At 38.7% G+C, this 24,458-nt stretch overlaps 1 protein-coding gene across 3 annotated transcripts in view; it reads left to right on the forward strand.

The window, feature by feature from the left end:
- Positions 1–24,458, forward strand: part of TTC23L (tetratricopeptide repeat domain 23 like) — a 51,212-nt gene that overhangs the window by 18,490 nt on the left and 8,264 nt on the right. Inside the window, exons 5-8 of one of the 3 annotated variants that reach the window (XM_028849371.2) lie at positions 6,865–7,021; positions 8,386–8,511; positions 10,839–11,016; positions 12,952–13,060. In XM_028849371.2, the coding sequence (XP_028705204.2) occupies positions 6,865–7,021; positions 8,386–8,511; positions 10,839–11,016; positions 12,952–13,060 (570 nt within the window). Of the gene's footprint in view, positions 1–6,864; positions 7,022–8,385; positions 8,512–10,838; positions 11,017–11,638; positions 13,939–24,458 lie in introns of those variants that run through there. The other 2 variants (XM_078004653.1, XM_028849373.2) reach the window with 2 other exon arrangements.

Consider the following 24,458-nt stretch of genomic DNA (forward strand, 5'->3'; position numbering starts at 1 on the left):
AGACAGAGACCATTAAGGAGGAGTTGGCAGGACTTGGTGTTCGATTTGGGGTTGAGTGACAGTGAGGCCCAAAGATGACCGTGATGTTTTGGGCCCCTGAAATTGCCATTTTCAGAGAGAAGTAGGTCAGAAAGGAAGTAGACTGGGAGAGGAATGCTGAGTCCAGTTTTTTTATGTATAGATTTTGAAATTGTGATAGAGAATCCACAAGTTGAGAATTGCTAATCTGAACATCTGAAATCCAAAATGTTCCAAAATCTAAAACTTTTTGAGTGCTGATGTGTCACTTAAAGGAAATGCTCATTGGAACATTTTGGATTTCAGATTATTTTCAGATTTTAGAGATGTTCGATTGGTTATCTGCAAATAATCCAAAAATGCCCCCCATCCAGAAAAAAAAATCTGAAATCTGGAACACTTCAGGTCCCAAGCATTTTGGATAAGGGATACTCAACCTGTAATACATTTTCACTTGTGCTGGAAATTTGGGACCAGAACTTGGGAGGAGAGAAGGAAAGGCATAAGCATGGAGGAATATTTGAGACCAGAACTAAAGAGGGGAAATGGTAAATTATAAGCACGGAAGCTAAGGTTGAAGTAATAGGAGTTGATAAAACTTGCAAGAAGGAAAGAGAGAAGTGGAAGAAACAGAAAAACTTGGAAAATGGACACATTAATGGTAGAGAACAAAGGACCTTGATAAAGAGTTAGCAAAGAATCAATTACAGAAAGTTTATAAAGGAGAAGCAGGTTGGTGCAGTTAAGGGTGTCTGATGCTGCAGTGAAATGCAGACTGAAAAACTGCAGTTAGATTCATTTATTAGGATGTTTTTGAGGGGACCTCAGAAGAATAATTTCCCCATAATGGTTGGAGGAGAAGCCAGATCCCAGGGAGGAAGGGAAGCAATAGGGACCGGTAGGCTAGTGAAGATGATTTTACAAGAGAAGGAGATGCAGGAAGATTTTAGCAAAGAGGAAGGAGCCAGTTAGAAGAGAGGGTTTAAAGATTTTTTTAATGGAGTAATTGATGGAATGGGATTCACAGGAGAATGTGAGGCTTTTGCAAGCAGAGTGTATAAAAGTTGGTTGGCTTGTTAAACAGAACAAGTGACACTAGAAGTGGACCTCTATGGCCCACTGCCCTGATGATGATCCTAATAAGCCTATTGATCCAGCAGCAGAGAAAGGGCAGGCGGAGATCACCAGGGTAGTTTGGTAACTAGTGGTGCACTGTTTCCAAGTGTTCAGGAAGGAAAATATGGTAACGTGGACAAGCAGTTTTCTGAAATTCTGCTTATTAATGAAACAGTAATTTAGTCAGTCTATTATTACTGGGAATCTTCCAGGTATTGGGGCTATGTTACAAATGTTGCAAGATCCAGCAAAAGAAGCCTAAGTCATGAGCTCTGCCTTCTTTGTCTAGTTGGTTAAAATAAAGACACAAAAACTGGTACAGAAACAACAGAGAATGATAAAAGCCAGGTAATCTGACCCACAAGAAGCCTGATACCTACCTGAAGTGAGTCTGCATTTGAGAATGCAAGCCTTTTACAAAGATTCTGTAAACAGCACTATGAAAAATGTTCAAAATAAGTACAAGTGTAGTAAATTACTCAATGAGAGAAGATGGACGTTGGTAATAATAATAATAATGGCTAATATTTCTTCAAACTCACTTCATTTAGGCACTATTTAATCCTTTTTTGTATTAAATTAATCCTTGCAACAACTCTACAAGATATATTTTCAGTACCATTTTGTAGGTGAATAAACAGGCACAGATAGATTAAGTAACTTTTTCAAGTCATAAGGATGTTCAAGTCATAATGACTAAACCAGAATTTGTACCTGGAGAGTGTGACTCTAGACCCTGCTCTTTTAATCACCATGCCACAGTAACTGCTTTAATATAGATGATGATCAAAGGTGACTGCTCTCTGGTGACAATAACAACCTCCAAAGATTGGGTAGCTCTGAGGAGATTTTCTCTGGCCTGAGTCAGTGTAGCAGACATCAGTGATAGAATCTCAACCCAGACTAAAGCAAAATGATTGATATGTTTGTTGGACAATCTTTGGACTCATTTTGCCATCTCATCAATATTTCCTTGTAATTTCTGGATCTTGGGCTCCAGAAGCAGGCCTTGCTGCCCCTCTGCCTTGAACCTTGAAAACTGCTGCACTGTCAGTGCAGGTAGGAGGGTGTTATCCTTGGCTTGGGACGGCAGATACAGAGAAGTGACTTGGTCTGTGAAGCATCCTTCATGGATATACACAATAATCTTATACACAGTGTTCTTTTTACATGAAAGAGGATGTACTTAGACTTAATAAACGTAAATTCATTTCAAAGTGTTACTGATACTGAATTCATAGTACTTTTGTCAATATGATTTTTTTTCAAGTCTCATGGGCTGTGAAAATAATTATCACAAGTGGAGGAAGCCATGTGGGTTTTTTTTAAATATAAAAAGAGCTCTTTCATACTTGAAAAGGTTGGAAAACATTTGTCTAGAGCAGGGGTCTCCAAACTCAAGAGACAGCTCCCTTATCACTAAAAGAAACTTAAGCAAACAAATGAATTACTTTTTATATGTGTATTTTAAATAAATTGTGTACAACAGTATTGATGTGTTATGTAATATTATAAATAGTAATAAAAATAGGAAAAGGCTTCAGATAAAAAAAATAGAGAAATTTTGATTTCCTCCTCACACTCTTATGGCATATTGCATACCCATAGAGTTCATGCATTCCACTTTGGAGATCAGAGTGGATTCTGGGAAGGTGAAAGAAGTTTTTCTCCTTTAGGGCTTAAAATATAATAAATTGTTTTAAATCAAGATCCTCGTTCAGTTTGCTTAAGCCCCATGTGGCTCAGCTTTTCCATCAGAAGGCTCACAATGTGGGGCCTAGTCGTGTGAAAGCAAGGAACTGTATGATTAATTCGCTGCTGAGCAGAGAGGGAAAGTATTCCTCCTGGGAATTGCACAACCAGCATGGGATACTTTGCAGGGAGGGCGCAGGCTTGCAAAGCCTCAGGAACTGCCTCAGAACAACTTTCTTGAGTGGTAGTTGTTTTATTTGACATTCACAAGCCCAGAAGGAGTGTCTGCTGATTTGGGGTGGTTTTTAGTAGCTCCTCCAGTTTCACCTTTCTTCTTCCTAAGGACCCAGGGAACTGTCTTGAGTTTGGTTTTTACAGTCCTTAATGACACATTCCCAATGGCCCACCTACTTGTGGAAAATGACCTGTGTGATCAAAACACTTTCTCAGTTTTCTACTTTATTTTCTTGGTCTAAAGTAGCAATCTTGGCTTCCAGTATCTGAAGCAGAGTTTTCTGTGAGCTAACTAGTGACGCTATCTTCTTCCTCCAGACCTGTGAAGACTCCCTGTTATGTAACAGATCTAATTCTCCCTCCTCATCTTGGCATCTGCTAAGGTCCGAGCATGTCCACTCCAAAGTTCAGGTGTTGCCACTGTGATAGCATCAAGAAGTGGGGCCTTTCAGAGGTGATTAGGCTATGAGGGCTTCTCCCTCATAAATGGGATTAAGGCCCTTATAAAAGAGGCTTTTTGTGGTGTTTGGTTCTTTTTTTCTTCCTCTTTTCATCATATGTGAACGCAGCAAGAGGTCCCTCACAAGAAGCTGGTGTCTTCATCTTAGACTTTTCAGCCTCCAGAACTGTGAGAAATTTCTGTTCTTTATAAATTACCTGGTCTCAGGTATTCTGTTATAGCAGCACATACAAATTAAGACATCATCCAAGATGCTTTACATATTCAATGCATAGCTTATACGTTTTTCTTTTTTTCTTTTTCCTTTTTTTCATTTGAGATGGAGTCTCACTCTATTGCCCAGGCTGGAATGTAGTAGTTCGATCTCGGTTCACTGTAAGCTCTGCCTCCCAGGTTCACGCCATTCTCCTGCCTCAGCCTCGGGGGAGTAGCTGGGACTACAGGCGCCCGCCACCACACCTAGCTAATTTTTTTTTTTTTTAGTGAAGACAGGGTTTCACCGTGTTAGCCAGGATGGTCTCGATCTCCTGACCTCGTGATCCGCCCGCCTCGGCCTCCCAAAGTGCTGGGATTACAGGCATGAGCCACCACGCCCGGCCCACTTATATGTTTTTCAATTCAGAGTTTCCTTTCAGTCATCTTTCTACCTTCCCTAACAATCCTGTATCCACCCAACCTCATCCCCCAGTGCGGCACACATATATACACATGCTTGCTTATTCTATCTTCAAGGCCTCAAGCTATTTAATCCAAGGGGAAATCCCTCCTTGTATCAGTCAAAATCCTATCCACTCTTGAAAAACAAGACGAGTCCTACTTCTTCTGTAAAGATTTTACTAACTATGTGTTTCTCCAAGTGTGGTCCTCAGACAGCCTTGCATTATTACCAAGATTAGTTCTTATAGATGAGAACCCTTGGTTACCATCTGAAACATGGTTCTTGTTTTAAATGTGTATTCTTGGTTCTTATCCCAGAACTTGTGAGCTGTAACTACTGGAAGTGTAGTACAGGAATCTGCATTTTAATAGGGTGTTTATAATGCACAGTGCAATTTGAAGGCCACTCTTAACTTAGGGCACAACCCTCTCTTTCATCAGAGTCCATTTTTCTCTTCAGTTGAGACCAATAGAACAGGTATTTCTGAGTATTCTGCAGCGACTTCTTGGCTCTGGGTCACTTTTATTTATTTTTATTTTTGCAGTTTTTAATGAAAGGTGTATATAGGGATACTTTCCCCCTGCATCATCTCAAATATTTCTTCCTCTTATCTACTATTTTTCGTTCCTACTAGGTGAGATTTGACTTTCTGCTCAAGAATCTTTTTCTGTTCTTTTCCAATTTTAGCCTAGTGATAGCTGCCTTGCTGGGGTCAATGCCCACATGGATAGTTGTGCCATTAGCCTTTTCCCACTGCACCCTGTCAGTATATGCCTTTTTTTTTTTTCTGAAATAGTCTCGCTGTGGTGCCAGGCTGGAGTGCAGTGGCGTGATCTCGGCTCACTGCAACCTCCACCTCCTGGATTCAAGTGATTCCCCTGCCTCAGCCTCCCTAGTAGCTGGGACTACAGGTGCACACCACAACGCCCAGCTAATTTTTGTATTTTTAGTAGAGACGGAGTTTCACCATGTTGGCCAGGATAGTCTCCATCTCCTGACCTTGTGATTCGCCCGCCTTGGCCTCCCAAAGTGCTGAGATTACAGGTGTGAGCCACCACACCCAGCCAGATGCCATATTTCTTCTGATAAACCTGGATTACTTTGCCAGTTTGCTGACCTTTGTAGTGTCCTTACACAATCTGAACTTCATCATCCTTTTTGGGGGCCATGGATCAAGCATTGTACTTTTGTCTCAGCTGTTTGGAAAGAGGGGAAGACATAATCTTCTTGTGAATTTGGGAAGGTGCATTTGAAATGCTTTTTTATGGTTCTTGCTTTGGTCAGAAGTCACCAAAGAATTGAACTTCATTTTGACACTGCTGCTTAGACAATGGTTGCAAAAGGGAAAAGGGACCTGGGTCACCTCTCCCAGGGAAGACCGTGTTCCCTTTCATTGCTATAACTAATTCAGGAGGTGCACTTAGAACACATGAGGGCACAGGAATCAAAGACAAACTTTTAAATTTATCCTTATTGCTATTGACTTGCACCCATTCTGTGAAACTAGGCTTCAGGAGCCAAAGGCAGCTTGCTGAGTAGGACTGGGGCTGGTGGTGTGAAGTGAGGATTAGGGGCACAGTGTCCTACTTGGCAGGGGTGAGTATGTTTACCAGCCCCTAGGAACCTGCAGAGAGAGGGCTGAAAGTGAACCCTACCTGTTGTTTTCAGTCTTCCCAAGTCTACCTCTGTTGACTGGACAAAGAGCAGCTCGTGTAAATGCCCAGGAACATCAGCAAAACACAAGGGGAAAAAATGAGATTTGGGGCTGCCCTTTCACCCTTCATGCAATGCATATTTGAGAGGAACCTGGTGCTAAATCATTAGATGACCTGCTTCTGGGTTAGGGTTTTGTATGTAGCAGAGCAGCTCCCTCCCTGCAGTCTATGGAAAGTCAGCCCTGGACACAAGTTTTGTATTTTTAAATATTAAAAAAAAAAAAGATAAAACCAGGGGAAAAACCCCACCAGTTCTGTCTAGCTAGGGTCTGGCCTTGCCTTTGTCTTCTTAGTTTGGGGCCTCACTGCATTTAGCAATTGCAATCTTTTTATGTGTGTTATGTGACCAGTTAGTATCACCAGATTCATCTTAGATTGAAAAAAAAAAAATCCCCAGATGGAAGTAATTGCATTCATAAGCCCTTGTATTTACAGAATGGCTTTTCCAGAATGCTCAATGCACAGCATTCTATGGCATAACCTACTTTGTTCCTGGACTATCTCCATGTGTTTGATAAGGGGCAGCTTCTATAATTATTATTGTTGTTCAACAAGTGGAGGATGGAGAAGCTTTGTGGGTTGAAAAGGTCACATGGCATTAGTGGCAGGTAGAACCAGAAATAGGATACTCACCTTTCATTCCTGTCTCTATCTTGAGTTCCAAACTGAGGTCTGAAGGCTAATGTTGAGAGGGCTGAATAAGAACCGCTTGTGGTGCAGATTAAAATTAGAGATCCCTGGACCCCACTTCTCTAGAGATTCCCCACTCAGTAGGTCTTGGGTGGGGCCCAGGAATCTGTATTCTTTACAAGCATTTCCAATAATTCTGATTCACAGCCAGATTTAGGAACCAATGCTATAAACCATATGACAACTGCACTGCCCACCTTATCCCCTCCCAGGAATGTTTTTGACTGAAGCATGCCTTTTTAATGTCTGTCTTCTTGCTACCCACCCTCTAACTCCCCCAGGCCTCCCAGTTCAGGCCAAGAAACATGCTGTGTCAGCCAAGAATACACTGTTGACCTGGAAGGCAAATACGACCTCAGATAAGGAGAAAGAGGAAATCCTGGAAGCTCTGGTCATGCTGTACTACACTCTGGGGGTGGCCTGGCTCTTGCAGAACCGATATCCTTCCCTTCCCAGCTGTGTTTAGTGTTCGGGGCCACAGGCCACACATGCCAGATGGGTCATCTCATACAGGAGGGTGGGAAATGGAACCAAGGCCTTGTAGATCTGTTCCAACATCGAGGCCCTCCACAAGCCTCTCTTCTCCATCTAGGAGGGTGTGTATTCTCTTCCTGTGTCTATTCATATAGGTTCTGAGTTGAGCCATGGAAGAGATGACATATCACCTAGCCAGTCGAAGGTTTTCTGAGTCTGTTCCGCTCTTCATTGAGCACCCAAGAAAATCAGTATTAGCAATGAGGTTGCGGGTGGTGGTAGTGGTGGTGTAGGGATGGAGAGAATGGGCGATAATTTAAAGCACAATTTGGCAAACTAGGCTGCACATTGTAATCCCCTGGGGAGCTTTAAGAATTTCTGCTCTCTGTTCCTACCCCAGAGATTTTGACTGAGAGGCTCTGAGGTACATCTGTTCATTGAAATTTTTAAAAGCCCTCCAGAGATTGTAATTTGCAGCCCAAAACCACTGATTTAACTGATTCTCGATCATTTTAGTTTTTTGAAATGCTCTTGCGGATACTGCCCATGAGGCTGGAGGCCAAGCCAAATAGACAAAACAAGTAGTTCTGCAAACCCCCAGAGGGGGACTGTTATATGTGCCTTTCCTCAGAACTGGAGATTTTGACAGCCTTTTGTACCATCTCCACTGGAAAGATGTTAAGGGCATTTGATGTTCACAAATCATCATGAGCACTCCTTGAGCCCATGTGTCCCCATTCTCCTCTCCACACATCCCCCTCTCTACTTTTTTGGTCCTAATGTTCAACTTGCAAAATCTGGTATGTGGCCTTCCTCTGTTATACCCTTAGCAGGGGGCTATTGAAAATGTGGGAAATAGAAGCATGTTTGGGAATTAAAGGGATTTTTTTGCTTTTCTGCTGTTTGCCTCTGGCCCAAAACCTGCTTTGCTTGGATTTTCTAAATGACCCAGAAAGTTCCTTTCAGAGTAATTAGTCTCTTTTACCATTCACAGGAACAGGCTTGGGAAAAATGAATAACTATTGTCACGCAGTAGATGCCTCTCAAGGAAATCGAGTGTAATTTACAGTTTCTGTTCACTCCTGCAAACCCTTCCTACTCTAGTCTTGGATTCCTGCAACCACCACAGGAAACCCAAGCCCCTGTTCCTTTTCTAAAGAATTCTTCCTTCTTGACAACATAATACATGGAAAATAAAGAACATAGTTAGGTAACCATTTTTAATATTACTTCATTTTTCCAAAAGCCCCTTTTGTTTCCTTATCACCTGCTGTCCCTGTGCAGTGGATGTTAGTTTGAGTGCTTGGCATCTTCCTTGACTGTTTCACTGGCAGAGAAGCCTATTTCAACCTGCAGAAGGCAGAGAGAAACATGAAGGAGCTGAAAGAATTATATGAAGGAGGCGTTTGTGAATTACAAGTCTCTGAGAAAGACCTAACACTTGCTTTGGGCAGGTAAGATCTGGGCTTGGACAAGCTGAGGATTTTATGAATGAGGCCTAGAATTACATGATATTAGGGAGAAAAATATTTAGAGCAAAAAAACCCCAGAAACTCAAATGATAATAAAACAGGCTCATATTTACCAAACGCATACACTGTGCCTTTTGTGTACTGCCCCATGTAATTCTCACAACAGCTATTGAGGTAGTTGGTATGACTATTATTTTATTAAAGGGGGGCAGTCAAGGCGACTGAAGCCGAGGTTAAACAAATTGTCCAAGATAACATAGCTTGTAAATGTTGGATCTGTGATCTGAACTCACTAACTCTTAGTCTTCCTTACACTTGCCTCTCACGCTCACTCTAATATATTTTTTTCTGAATTGCCACCTATTTTTGTCATTACATGTGACATTTTAGATGAAGAAACACTTAATGAAGACAATTAACTGGAAGCTGTGAAAGCCATGCACAGCATGTGCATTTTTAAGGAAAGTGCTGTTCCATATGAAAACAAAGTTCATGGAATTTGTTTTAAGACAGAACAAGATTTAACTGTCTTGCTGTTGAGTTAGGGATCCTCCGAGAATCAGAATATTTAGAAATGAATGTGGGCCCATCAGATTGTTAGAAGAAAAAGAATAAAGAGTTTACTGTTCCCTAGATTTTTCAAATATCTTTACATCCTTGAAAGCAATCTGTTTCCAGAACTCTAAGAACTTGGCACAGTAGGGTATATGACTGAATGGTAAGTAAATGAAATACATGCGTCATGTCTGCCTCCTCTAAACAACCATGAATCTACAAGTCAAATGGGAAATGGGGAGATGTTGGAATGTCCAGAACTAAATCAAACTATTGACTTAAGTCCATAGGGCAATAAATTACAGTCTGGTGAATGTCTACTCCTGTCACATAGGGCCTAAAGTTTTCTGCCTTATGTGAAAGATAGCCTTATTCCTTTTTCAGAAAAACTCTGGGGCTCATTTTGTTCATCTATTCTCCAGTATTTATTGAATACCTTTTTTATGCATGTCCTGTTCTAAGTGTTAGAGTGCCTACTAAGTATAACTACATACTGGACACTGTTCTAAGTGCTTTACATAATTTATTTCACTTAGTCCTCATGACAGCCAATGAGGGTAGGTATTTCTATCATTTTCATTTAGATAGCTTTTCACTCTGTCACTCAGGCTGGAGTGCAGGGTGCAATCAGAACTCACTGAAACCTCGAACTCCCGGGCTCAGGCTCCTCCATAGCTGAGGCCACAGGCAAGACACCACCACACCTGGCTTACACATATATTTTAATTCAACTTAGGAATACAAATATTGGAGTGAGGAGGAAGGAATATTGATTGTGTATCCACTACGTGTTAGGTGATTTTACACTGAATATTATTCTTCACAACACACTTGCAGTATAAACTCAATTGTTTTATTTAGAAGGAAATGTTGGCTTGTAGAGTTTGATAAAGCTAATAACTACCAGAAGCAGCTTTGAACTACCCATGCTCTCATTTTGTCTTGCTGTCTCTGGAAAAATAAACCTCAATGAGATACTGTTTTATCCTCATTTAAAAAAATTATATTCCCAACTTTGTTGTGGAAAATTTTGAAAATACAGACAGGTATAAAGAACAAATAAGCCAACTGTGATACCACCACACAGACATAACTGCTATGAACATTTTGGACAGATATATGTGGATATCGATAACTATCTCTCTATGTGGATCACATTTTAAGTGCAGTTTTATATATTTTTTTCTTCTAGCACAATTTTAACATCTCCCCATATCTGTCTAAAAAGAAAACATGACTTTTAATGTCTCTGAGGTATTTTATTTATGATATGCTATAATTTATTTAATCACTCTCTTTGGGGAATATTTACATTTTTTTTTCTATCCTCTCTCATTTTTAACTGAGGAGGAATTGGCCAAATTAAATGGAACAAAACAAAGCAAAAACTTTCTTTGGCCTGAAAGAGAGAGAACCAGAGGTAATAAAATTTTATTTTGATTTTAGAAAGTCTATGTTTATGGGTAAATTATCCCATCTTGTGAATTCCTGGAAGCCATTTTTTCCATTTGCCTTTTTAAAAACTTAGACAACAGCACGACATAGTAATGAGTTTAATGAGTAGTCAGTGAAATCTGATGGATAAAATGCAGGATAATTGGAGTTTATTTACAGCAAGGCTGGATTTTTGAGCCAGCTACCAAGATGATGGGGCTACGAAGGCCAAATTCTCTAATTCTTGGAATCAGTTCCTTTTGTGTCTGCAAAGTAAGTGGCCTCTCTGTGACTTTCTACTTTCATCCCTTTTCTTGCAGAGCCTCCTTGGCCATCCACAGATTGAACCTAGCACTGACATACTTTGAAAAGGCAATTGGCGATGTTATTGCTGCCAAGGGTGACAGGACGTCAGATCTGATCAGCCTGTATGAGGAAACTGCTCAGATCGAGCAGCTAAGGAGGAACCACAACCAGGCCATCCAGTACTTGCAGCAGGTCAGTGGGTTGGCCAGAGCCCAGGCTGGGTTGCCTTGTTTGGCCCCAGGCCTGGTTCTCAGGCCCGGGGAAGCATGGGCTTCTCAGAAGAACAAGGGCTGGAATTGATTCTGTTTTAACCCTGACTTGCCTCCAGATCCACCTAAGAGCGCTTGATCAAACCTTAAATGACCAGGCCAGAGAACACTGACTCAGGTGGGTGAATGTGCTGTGTCACTGGCTGTGCAGACAGCACTTCCCCTTCCCAGGCACCCACTCTCATCTCTGTTGGTGCTGGGAAAAAGAAGCAAAGTGTGAGTCTACTACAAGGAAAAAAGATACGGGAACAACCGAACTTACATCTTCAGCAAAAACAAAGGGCCTTTTTAAAAGAAAAATCATGATATTTTAGGGTAATGCTGTCATTTGTACTTTAAACTAGTCTAGCTGATTATATTTCCAAACCTAAGGTTAAACTAACAAAAGGGCGTTTCACTTGGAGGTAACTAACTTGACAAATGCCCAGGGGAAAACAAAACAAAACACAGGAAGGAATGTTGAGTCTATCATATGGTAATAGTTTAGGGTACTTTTATGTATCATGTAGTCGAAGCTGCTAAATTCACCTTTTCTCTCTCCAAAGGAGAATGCTGCCCATGGCTTCAAGCATCTCCCACAGCGACAAACAGATCAAAATACTGGATATCCTGTATCATAGAAAAGGTGCAATGCATTCTAACAGTATACATGAAAACAGATTCGGAAGAAAAGGCATTGCACACAATCTGACAATCTACGATTAGAAACATCACACAGTGGAGAGATGTCAGAGAACACTGCTGTGAAGGCAGGGAGTCCACTGCTTACAGAAAAAGCCAGTCTGGTTTTGTGTTCAAGACTTTCTTAAAGCAGTAGTCAGATCAGAATGAATAAAACAATAAATATCAGTGTTTCCCAAAAGCACCGAAAGATAAGAGTTAAAATTTATGGAATGCTTTTTCGGAATGAATAAAACAATAAATATCAGTGTTTCCCAAAAGCACCAAAAGATAAGAGTTAAAATTTACAGAATGCTTTTTCTAAGTGCCCTAGAGGATATATTGATTCGTGTAATCTGTACAGTAGCTCTATGAAGTAGGTACCATTATTATTTTATCTCATTTTAAGGATGAGAAAACTGAAGCACAAAGAGTTTTAGCTAACTCAGCTGACACTGTATAGCTAACAAATAGTAAAGCAGGGATTTGAACTCTAAATCTGACCATACAGCCTGTAATCATAACAACTCTATTCTGTGTCTCGGCTCTAAAGTCTTCTCTGATAATCCCTCAGCTCTTTGAAACAACTCGCAGTATCTGGCCTGTGAAATATTAAGCACAGGTGGTTCTTTTGTGGCTGGTGGGTGTGGACTCAATGTTTTTCTCTTTCTCTTTTCCAAGTGTTACTCCTTCCATTTTAGCACAAATAATATAAAATCTAACACTTTTTTAGTGCTTACTATATGCTGGGTGGTGTTCTAACCACTTTACATATATTAACCATTAATTTATTTAATATTTACAACAAGTTTTTGTAACAAGTACTATTCCAGTTATCCCTGATTTACATTTATAAGACTGTCTTCGAGACTGGAGTTCAGTCCAGTGAGACTGAGCTAAGGTTATGACTTTATGTTTGCTATGAAATCTAATAAAAATTATACTAGCTAACATTTATGAGAACTTACAATGTGATGAGTACTGTGCCCTGTGCTTTGCATATACCATCTCACTTAATCTTTCCCAAACCCTAAACAGTGGGAATTATATATTCCTTCAACGAATGAAGGTGACATTACTTGCACAAGACTCATAGCTAGGAAGTGGCAGAGCTGGGACTCAAACTCACCTCTCATCTAAATCCACAGTGAACACTGTCATTTGGGTGCTTACCTTGTCATGACTTTCTTTATTCCAGGCTCATTCTATCTGTGTTTCTTTGTTCACTGAAGTCAGCCCCAAAACTGCAGAAACGAGTGCGTTACTGGCCAAAGCTTATGCCATGTCTGGAGAGGCCCAGCACAGGGGTAGGTAAAAGAGGTAGCCTTGAAGTTATTTCCCAGTCGCATGAGGGAAGCACATTGGCAAATGGTCTATCTACAATTCTAATTAGCTATTTATTCCTGTAATGGAAAGATTAGGTGAGTCGCAGTCTCATACAAAATCAATTACACATTAATTTAAACCTGATAATATAACTCCACATGTGTTGGAATGTCAGAAACAAATAAATCATCTGATTTCCACATTGTTGGAATGTCAGAAACAAATAAATCATCTGATTTCTATATCCTTTATTTATTTTGAATCTCAGCAAGATTCATCTTCTTAACTAGTAGATATCACACACACTGTGAAGGTGGCTGTGCAGTATCGGTTGATGAGGAAATCCAGTGATAAATGGGTAAAGCATTGGTTCCCCATCTCCTCCTCCACTTTCAGTCTCCTTGACTCTTTTCCTCTGGTTTGCAAGAGAGAACGTTTGTTAGCAGCATTTTCTTGACCTATATTCAATAGTTAGATACTGGGAGTTACAGAGAAAGCCAACTGATTAATTTATGCTTCAACAATAGTTCTTTGTCTGGCAAGGTCATCTTTCTGAAAGTGATTGGCTTTGGGAGAGACACAAATGAACCAGTGAGGGAGGACAATGTATCATTCTCTGCTGGCTTGATCAGATTAATGGACACTGATGGATTCAGTGGCCTGTCAGGAGGAATTTAGGCTTCATGAAGAATGTAATTTGATCATTTTAAAACTGTCTGTTTTCTTTGCTTATAAAAGTAACCTTTTTCTGTATGTTATTTTCCAGTTAGAGAGATGGACAGAATTATAGAGAAAGCTTTGCATCCTACATTTTTCAATGCTTGTATTCCCCATGTCATTAAACATTTTTTTCTTTTAAGTATTCTTTTAATTATTTTTTAAGCATAAATATCCATTGAAGACTTCCTGATTCTTTGTTTTCAGCTAATCATCTTTCTCCTTTTAAGATTTCCTCCTCTATATTCACAGTATATATTCTCCATATATACTTGAGCTTTTTAAAAGTAGTCTTTGTGGTTATAAGAAATTTAGTCTGTGAATATGTACAAATTTTAGCTTTTTTTTAAAGTGAGAAAAAACAAACGTTTATGTTTATACAGTTGAGAGATTTCAAGGCCACCTCATCCTTTTCTTATATACTAATTTTTAACTTTAAAAATATAGATTTTTATATGATATCATTCACTAAATTCCAGGTGGACTAACATTTCATGCATCAAAACTAAAAATGTAAATTAACGAGAAGAAAATATAGTACTGGAATACAAATACTAAAATTAAAAATTGGAGGAAAGAACTTTTCAAAGCACACAAAGACATACCATAAAAGAAGAGTTTGAAATTAGGATAGCTAAAATGGTTTTGGAAAAGCATACAGTTGGAGGAATCATAGTACCTGATTTTAAGATTTACCATAAAGCAATAATCAAGATAATGTGGTATATTGGTGAAGGGACAGACACAGAGATCAGAGTCATTGGCACACAGTGGAGTACAGGTCTAAAGTTTCTATCTGTCACAAAGTGCCATAAATAAAAGTAAAAACAATGTAGTCAAGATGAACAACCTGGATGGACCCGTAACTATTTCTTTTAAATAAATTTGTAGTTAATCTTTTAAGAAAGACATCTCCAGGCCCAGATGATTTCACTGGGGAATTCTATGTAACATCTAAAGAAGGAATAACACACAATTCTACATAATCTGTCTCAGAAAACAGAAGAGGAGAAAACACTTGCTAATTTTATGAGGCCAGCATTACCCTGATATCAAAACTGGGCAAAGACATTACAAGAAAAAAACAAGACAACTATAGATCAACACCTTTCATGGGTGTAGATGAAAAAAGCAACAAAATATATAGCAATATATAAATAACATACCATGATCAAATTAGATCTGGTGTGTTTAGGGTGGTATGGTCACAGACCACTGTGATCAGTGAAGTTTTTTTCTTGAGGATGTCACACTGGTTTAATATTCAAATTTCAGTCAGTGTACCTCTACCATATTAACAGTCCAGTCATGGAAAGAGCATGATTTTATCAGTTGTTGCAGAAAAAGCGTGTGACAATATTCAACATCTATTCATGATGAAAGGAACTTCCTTAATCTGATAAAAGGCATTTACAAAAAACCCTATAGTTAATTTCATGCTTAGTGGTGAAAGACTGAGTGCTTTACCCCTCAAGATCAAGAACAAGGCAAGGATGTTCACTCTCACTGCTCCTATTCAGCATAGTACTAGAAGTCCAGCAAATGCAAGAAGGCAAGAAAAATAAAATAGTCCCTATTTGCAGTCAAAATGATTGTCTCTGTAGAAAATGCCAAATAATCTACAAAAATCCTAGAACTAATATGTTTAAGTTTAGCAAGGTCACAGGATACCAGGTCAATGCACAAAACTTAATTGTATTTCTATATAGTAGCAATGAACAACTGGAAACAAAAATTTAAAAAAAAATCACAATAGCCCCATCCCTACAAATGAAATATTTAGGTATAAATCTATCAAAATATGTACAGTATTTATGTGTGAAAACTACAAAACTGATGAAAGAAATTAAAGATGACCTAAATAAATAGATATACTATGTATGGATTGGAAGACAATATAATAAAGATATCAGTCTTCCAAGATTGATCTGCAGATTTAACATAATTATAAATAAAATCCCAACAGAAGCATTTGTAAATATAGACAAGCTGACTCTAAAATTTGTGTGAAAAAGCAAAGAAATTAGTATAGCTAAAATGGTTTTGGAAAAGCATATAGTTGGAGGAATCATAGTACCTGATTTTAAGATTTACTATAAAGCAGTAATCAAGAGAATGTGGTATATTGGTGAAGGGACAGACACAGAGATCAGAGTCATTGGAACACAGTGGAGTACAGAAATAGACCCATATAATTATGGCCAATTAATTTTTGATAAATGTGCAAAAGTAATTCAATATGGAAAGGATAGTCTTTAAAACAAATAATACTGGAACAACTGGATACCACATGCCAAAAAAAAAAAATTGGACTCTTGCTCATGCCATACATAAACATTAATAATGGATCATTGTCCTAAATGTAAGAGCTAAAATTTATATTTACATAGAAAAAAATAGGCTTTAAAAAAGTACCAAGGCCTGGATAAAAAATACAGAGGCCAAGGTGAGAAGATCACTTGGAGCCAGGAATTTTGAGGCTCCATCTCTACAAAAGAGAAAAGAAAAGAAAAGCTGGGTGTAGTAGCACGTGCCTATGGTCCTAGCTACTCAGGAGGTTGAAATGGGAGGATTGCTTGAGTTAAGGGTTCGAGTCTGCAGTGAACTATAAGCCTGCCACTGCATTCTAGCCTGGGCAACGCAGTAAGACCCTGTCTCTAAAAATAATAAATAAGGCCAAAATTCATGTGGAAAAAGTTTCAATCATACTAGTAATTAAAAAATAAAAGCAAAGTTACTGTTTTTATCTACCAAACTGTCAAAATTTTTAAAAATGATAACACCAGGATTGATGAGATTTGATAAAAACTCTGGAGAGCAATTTGGCAGGATGTCACACATCTTAAAATGGTATGTATCTTTAAAAATGCAAGATCAGAATTTCACCCATCCTATGTGAAAATTTTAAAAGTTTAAAAATATAGGCCGGGCGTGGTGGCTCAAGCCTGTAATCCCAGCACTTTGGGAGGCCGAGACGGGCGGATCACGAGGTCAGGAGATCGAGACCATCCTGGCTAATATGGTGAAACCCCGTCTCTACTAAAAATACAAAAAACTAGCCAGGCGAGGTGGTGGGCGCCTGTAGTCCCAGCTACTCGGGAGGCTGAGGCAGGAGAATGGGGTAAACCCGGGAGGCGGAGCTTGCAGTGAGCTGAGATCCGGCCACTGCACTCCAGCCTGGGCGACAAAGCGAGACTCCGTCTCAAAAAAAAAAAAAATAAATAAATAAAATAAAAATAAAAATATAAATTTGCAGTTGGCAAATTATGGGTAAATGGGTATGTTTATTCATAACTAGTAGGAGTGAGTGTCAATTGATATTAAATTTGGAGACTAATTTGATAATATCTAGTAAAATTTAAAGCAAACATGAATAAAGATGTTCACTGTGTCACTAGTTGTAACTGTAAAAAATAACCCAAATATTTATCGATAAGTAAAAGGAAAATTTGGTGTATTCACTACATGGAATTTTGTAGTTGTTAAAAGGACTGGGACTTGGGCCGGGGCGCAGTGGCTCACGCCTGTAATCCCAGCACTTTGGGAGGCCGAGGCAGGTGTTTCACCTCAGATCAGGAGTTTGAGACCACACTGGCCAACATGGTGAAACCCCGTTTCTACTAAAAATACAAAAATTAGCCGGGCTTGGTGGCGTGCGCCTGTAATCCCAGCTACTCGGGAGGCTGAGACAGGAGACTTAGCTTGAGCCCAGAAGGCGGAAGTTGCAGTAAGCCGAGATTGCGCCATTCCACTCCAGCCTGGGCCAGTCTCGGTCTCAAGAAAAAAAAAAAAGCCAGACGCGGTGGCTCACACCTGTAATCCCAGCACTTTGGGAGGCCGAGGCGGGCGGATCACGTGGTCAGGAGATCGAGACCATCCTGGCTAACATGGTGGAACCCCCATCTCTACTGAAAAATACAAAAATAAAAAAAAATTAGCCGGGCGTGGTGGCGGGCGCCTGTAGTCTCAGCTACTCGGGAGGCTGAGGCAAGAGAATGGCGTGAACCTGGGAGGCGGAGCTTGCAGTGAGCTGAGATCTCACCACTGCACTCCAGCCTGGGCGACAGAAAGAGACTATGTCTCAAAAAAATTAAAAAAAAAAAAAGGACCGGACTATACCTGTAGCTATCAAGGTTAATTTTTTAAAAGTATTAAGGAAAAACAGTTGCATTTTTAGGACACACAAAATAATACTATTGTTTATAGTTACATTTAGGTAAACATTAAACTACAAAGTAAGATTTCATCAAAATGTAAACAGACACTAGACACTGACTTTGTGAAGAGGTCTGTAAATCATATCCACACATACAGTCACACAAACTGAATAAAATGAGCATAAACAACTATTTGATAGTGCTGGAAGCAGATAAAGAGAACAAATTGCAAAGCATTTATTTTTGAAAAAACTGCTGGAGCTTTGAGAAAAGAGAAAATCCGTGGCCGTCCTGCCTGGGGCTGCTTCCATCCACTGCCCCAGGTCGGTCCATGAGAACTGCAATGTTATCGCCATGGGCTGCACAGGAGAACCGGCTGCTTTGCTGGCATTGGAGGCAGACTTAATATAGGAATGAAAGGGATAAAAACCCTCAGGTTTATCAGATAAAGGGGGCAAACACTGGAGGAAATGAAAAGAGGAAAGTTTGCATGTTGACACTATCCTGAAGTTGCTGTCCTGGTTGGTGTGAGTGGCATCAGAAATTTTAATGGGGAGACCACAGAAGAGCTAAATGAGCTCTCCCCACATCCCTGGATACCCACGAAACTATATATACATCTACAGGGGATACTTGGGAGCCTAATAAAGAGTAACAACCAAAGAAGACTTGAAATGTGCGAGAGCTTGGAATGCATTTTCGTCTACATACAGATCAATTGACAGGATGGGCGACTAATAGGCTGAAGGTATTTAAGCACAACCTCTGCCCAAATCAGTGGGTCAACACTAAGTTCACAGGAGTGAACCCCAGAAATCCAGATTAAAAATAATAAGCACTAAAATCTGAGCAAAAACTTCTGGTTTCTGTTCTGGTATATAAGGAGTTTGGAAGTCATCACTTCATCCAAACAACATGTAAAAAGCAAAATGAAAAATTAACTCCTCTTAGATCTGTCATAGAGAACTGAGGTCACATGGCAAACCAGTGCCCCACATATTGGAGAGACAGCAAAATAAAGAGAATCACATGTACCAGAGTGGAAATCTATCTCCACAGGAACCGTACCATGACTTCCCTTAAAGAAATGCTAAAAGAAGTTCTTCAGAGCAAAGGAAAATGATACAGAAATCCATAGGCACATAAGGAAAGAAAGCGCACTAGAGAAGAAATGTGATAATAAAATAAAAACCTCATTTTTCCTATTCTTAATCTAACAAATAAGTTTGTTCAAAATCATAGCAACAGTGTATTCAATTATGAATTCTCATGTAAATGAATGACAACAGTGATTAGGAGCAGAAGGCAGGGATTAGGATTATACTGTTATTATAAGGTACTGTATAGTGTTATTTGCAAGTGAACTTGGAATAGTCGTAAATGTGTATTGAAAACTCCAGGGCAACCACTAAAAAGAGTTAAAAAAAAAAAAAAAAAGTGTAACTGATATGCTAAAAGGAGATACTGGAATATATGAAATGCTCAATTTAACCACAAAAGGAGCTGGGTGCAGTGGCTTGTGCCTGTAACTCTAGCTACTTAGGAGGCAGAGGTAGGGGGATTGCTTGAGCCCAGGAGTTCGAGGCTGCTGTGAGTTATGATCACACCATTGCACTCCAGCTTAGGAGACAGAATGAAATCTTGTCTCTAAAAAAATAAAAAATCAAAAAATAAATTTAGAAAGCAAAACCACAAAAGGCAGGAAAAGAGTAAAAGACAAAAACAAAGAAAAAGGACAACAAATAGAAAAAACAATATGGTAAATGTTAATCCAACTATATTAACAATTATTTTAAACATCAGTGGTCTAAATAAACCAATTTAAAGAAAGATTTTCAGAGTGATCAAAAAACAAGGCCCAACTATATGCTGTCTACAATAAATCCACTCTAAATATAAAGACACACATAGATTAAAAGGAAATGGATGGAGACAGATACACTATACTAACATTAATCAAAAGAATGCAAGAGTAGTCATATTAGTTTCAGCCAGAACAAACTTAGTGCAAGGAAAGTTATCAGGGATAAAGAGGGGCATTACATATGATAAAGGGGTCAGTTCTCCAAGAAGACATACAATCCTTAATGTGTACATGCCTAACAAGAGTTTCAAAATATTTGAGGAAAAAATGATGGAACTGTAAGAAGAAATAGATGAATTCACTATCATAGTTGTACTCTTTAACACCCCTTGTATTAGGGTTCTCTAGAGGGACAGAACTAATAGGATAGATATGTATATATAAAGGGGAGTTTATTAAGGAGTATTAAACTCACAGGATCACAAGTTCCCACAATAGGCCATCTGCAAGCTGAGGAGCAAGGAAGCCAGTCCAAGTCCCAAAGTCTGATGTTTGAGGGTAGGAAGCATCCAGCATGGGAGAAAAATGTAGGCTGGGAGGCTAAGCCAGTCTAATCTTTTCACATTCTCCCGCTTGCTTTTATCCTAGCCACAGTGGCAGCTGATTAGATTGTACCCACCCAGATTAAGGGTGGGTCTGCCTCTCCCAGCTCACTGACTCTAATGTTAATCTCCTTTGGCAACACCCTCACAGACACAACCAGGATCAATACTTTGCATCCTTCAGTCCAGTCAAGACACTCAGTATTAGCCATCATACCCTTGTATCAGAAATGGACAAACACACAGGCAGAAAATCAGTAAGGACATAATCAAATTGAACGGCACCATCAATCAACTTAATACAATTAGCATCTATTGACTACTCTATCCAAACGATAGCAGAGTGCACATTCTTCCCAAGCTCACATGGAACATTCACCATGATAGACCACATTCTGGGCCATGAAACACACCCTGACAAATTTAGAAGAATAGAAAATGTACAATGTCTGCTCTCAGACCACAGTGGAATTAAACTAGAAATCAATAACAGAAAGATACCTGGAAAATCCCAAAATACTTGGAGATTAAACAACACATATCCCACATATGTGTGGGATAAAAAGAAATCTCAAGAGAAACTTTAAAATGTTTTGAATTAAGATTTTTTTTTGAAAATGAAAACAATGTAAAATTTGTGGGATGCAGCAAAAGTAGTGCTTAGAGGGATATTTGTAGCATTAAATTTGTATATTAGAAAAGAGATCTAAAATGAATAATCTAAGTTTCTGCCTCAGGAAGCTAGAAAAAGAAGAGCAAATTAATTCCAAAGTAAGAAAAAAGTAATAAAAATTACAGTAGAAATCAATGAAATTAAAAACAGGAAGTCAACGAAGAAAACAAAACTGAGAGTTGATTCTTTGAATAGATCAATGAAATTGATAAACCTCTAGCCAGGCTGAGGAAAACAGACAGGACACAAATTACTATTATGAGAAATGAAACAGGAGACATCATTACAGATCCAATGGACATTAATAGGACAATAAAAGAATATTATGAAAAACTCTAGGCTCACAAATTCAATAACCTAGATGAAATAGGTCAATCTCTCATGAAAGATACAATCTGCCAAAACTCACATAAGAAAATCTAAGCCATTTGAACAGATCCATTTCTATTAAAGAAATTGAATCAATAATTAATAACCATCCCATGTGGGTTCACTAGTGAATTCTACCAAACATATAACAAATTCTTGACAATCTCTTCCAAAAGATAGAAGCAGAGTAACTATTTTTAAGTCAATCTATGAAGCCAACATTACCCTAATTCCAAAATTAGACAAAGATATTAAAAGAAAACTATAGATCAATGAGAACACATGAACACAGGGAGGGGAACATCACACATTGGGGCCTGTCAGGGGCTGGGGGAGGAATAGCATTAGGAGAAAAACCTAATGTAGATGACGGGTTGATGGGTGCAGCAAACCACCATGGCACGTGTATACCTAGTAACAAACCTGCACATTCTGCACATGTACCCCAGAACTTAAAGTATAATTTTAAAAAATTATCAAGATTTAAAAAAAAAAAGAAAACTGCAGATCAATACATCTGATGAACATAGAGGCAAAAATCCTTAACAAAACATTAGCAAGTTGAATCCATCAATGCATAAAAAGACTTATACACTACAGCCAATTGGGATTTATCCCAGGTATGCAAGGCCAGTCCAGCATTTGAAAATCAATCAATGCATCACACCAACAGGCTAAAGAAGAAAAACTGCATGATCATATCAATAGATGCAGAAAGAGCATTTGGAAGAATCCAACACTCATTTATGATAAAAACTCTCAGCAAACTAGGAATACAGGGGGATTTCCTCAGCCTGATAAGTCACATCTGCAAAAAAACCTGCAGCTAACACCATTGTTCTTTTTTTTTTTTGAGACAGAGTTTCACTTTTGTCACTCAGGCTGGAGTGCAATGGTGTGATCTCAGCTCACTGCAACTTCTGCCTTCTGGGTTCAAGTGATTCTCCTGCCTCAGCTTTCTGAGTAGCTGGGATTACAGGCACCCCCAACCATGCCTGGCTAATTTTTGTATTTTTAGTAGAGACGGGGTTTCGCCATGTTGGCCAGGCTGGTCTCAAACTCCTGACTTCAGGTGATCCACCCACCTCGGCCTCCCAAAGTGCTGGGATTACAGGTGTGATCCACTGTGCCCAGTCAACACCATTATTCTTAATGGTGAAAAACTAGAAGCTTTTCTATTAAGACTGGGAACAAGGCAGTTTCCTCTCTCACCACTCCTTTTCAGCATCATAATGGAAGACCTAGCTAATGGAATAAGAGAAGAAAACAAAATAAAAACTATAGTAAAATATTTGTGAAGGAAGAAATATAACTTTTTATTTGCAGATGAGATTGATTAGAAAATTTGAAAGAATCTACAAAAAAATCTGGAATTAATAAGTGATTATAGAAAAGATTCAGGATACTAGTTTAATATGCAGAAGTCAATACTTTCCTATATACCAACAATGAATAAGTAAAATTTAAAATTTAAAAAAATATCATTGACATTAGCACTCCAAGAAATGAAATAATTAGGTATAAATCTAGCAATATATTTGTGATGCAAGAAATCATAAATCTAGCAATATATCTGATGCAAGAAATCAAAGAACTAGCCAGGTATTGTGGTGTGTTCCTGTAGTCCTAGCTACTTGGGAGACTGAGGTAGGAGAATTGCTTGAGATCAGGAGCTTGAGACCAGCCTGGGCAACACAGTGAGCCCCATCTCAAAAAGAAAAAAACAGAAATCAAAGAACTAAAGTAAACTGAGATATCTTTATTTAATATCTATTCCATGTTCATAGATAAGAAGACTCAGTAGTCAAGATGTCAGTTCTTCCAACTTTATTTATCGATTCAACTCAATTCCAATAATCATCTCAGCAAGTTATTTTTTGGATATTAGCAAATTGATTCTGAAGTTTACATGGAGAGGCCAGAATAACCAACAACATTGAAGAACAAAGTTGGAGGACTGACACTATCCAACTTCAAGACTTACTAAAAAAAACCACAGAATCAAGACAGTATAGATGAGAAATCATCTTACCCTAGTCACAGTGGCTATTATGAAAAAGACAAAACAACAAAAAACAGATGTTGGTGAGGGTGCAGAGAAAAGGGAACTCTCATACACTGTTGGTGGGAATGTAAATTAGTACAACCTCTATGGAAAACAATATGGAGATTTCTCAAAGAACTAAAAATAGAACGACCATTTGATCCAGGAATCCCACTATTAGGCATCTACCCAAAAGAAAAGAAAGGTATGCCTCAAAAAGATTCCTGCACTTGTATGTTTATCGCAGCACTATTCACAATAGCAAAGATAACAGAATAAATCTAAGTATTCATCAGTGGATGATTGGATAAAGAAAATGTGGTATAAATACACAATAGAATACTATTCAGTCATAAAAGAATGAAATTATGTCTTTCGCAGCAAAATGGATGGAACTGAAAGTCGTTATCTTAAGTGAAACAAGCCAGACACAGAGAGTCAAGTATCAAGGTTCTCACTCATAAATGGGTGCTAAAAAATGTGTGCACATGGGCTTAGTGCAGTGATAAATAATGGAGACTCATAAGAGTGTGATGGGGGGGGTGGATGATGAGAAATTAATGAGTACAATGTACGTTATTTGGGTGATGGATACCCTAAAAGCTGTGACTACTATGCAATTTATACATGTTACAGAATTGTACATGTGTTGTGTTTGGAAAGACACAGCATTAAAATTAAATTTTCAAGCCATAACAACTATATGTTTAAAATACTTATAAAATCACAACTTACTCCCTCCCAACCCCCCAAACAGGAACTTCAGTAAACATTACTCACTATCAGAGTTTTATTTAGCTAAAAATATAGTCTTGCAATATACCTGGGAGTTTAATACGGTAGTTATTTGTAACATTAGCATAATAGGCCTATTCAGACAGAAGCTTTCTTTTTTGCTACAAAAAATTCCATGAATTTTTAAGGAGAATAAAAACCAAAACATCATCTGATGCCATTAGATCACATTTTAGGGCCGGGTGCGGTGGCCCACACCTGTGATCCCAGCCCTTTGG

Source organism: Macaca mulatta, chromosome 6, assembly GCF_049350105.2.
Source record: "Macaca mulatta isolate MMU2019108-1 chromosome 6, T2T-MMU8v2.0, whole genome shotgun sequence".
NCBI lineage: Eukaryota > Metazoa > Chordata > Mammalia > Primates > Cercopithecidae > Macaca > Macaca mulatta.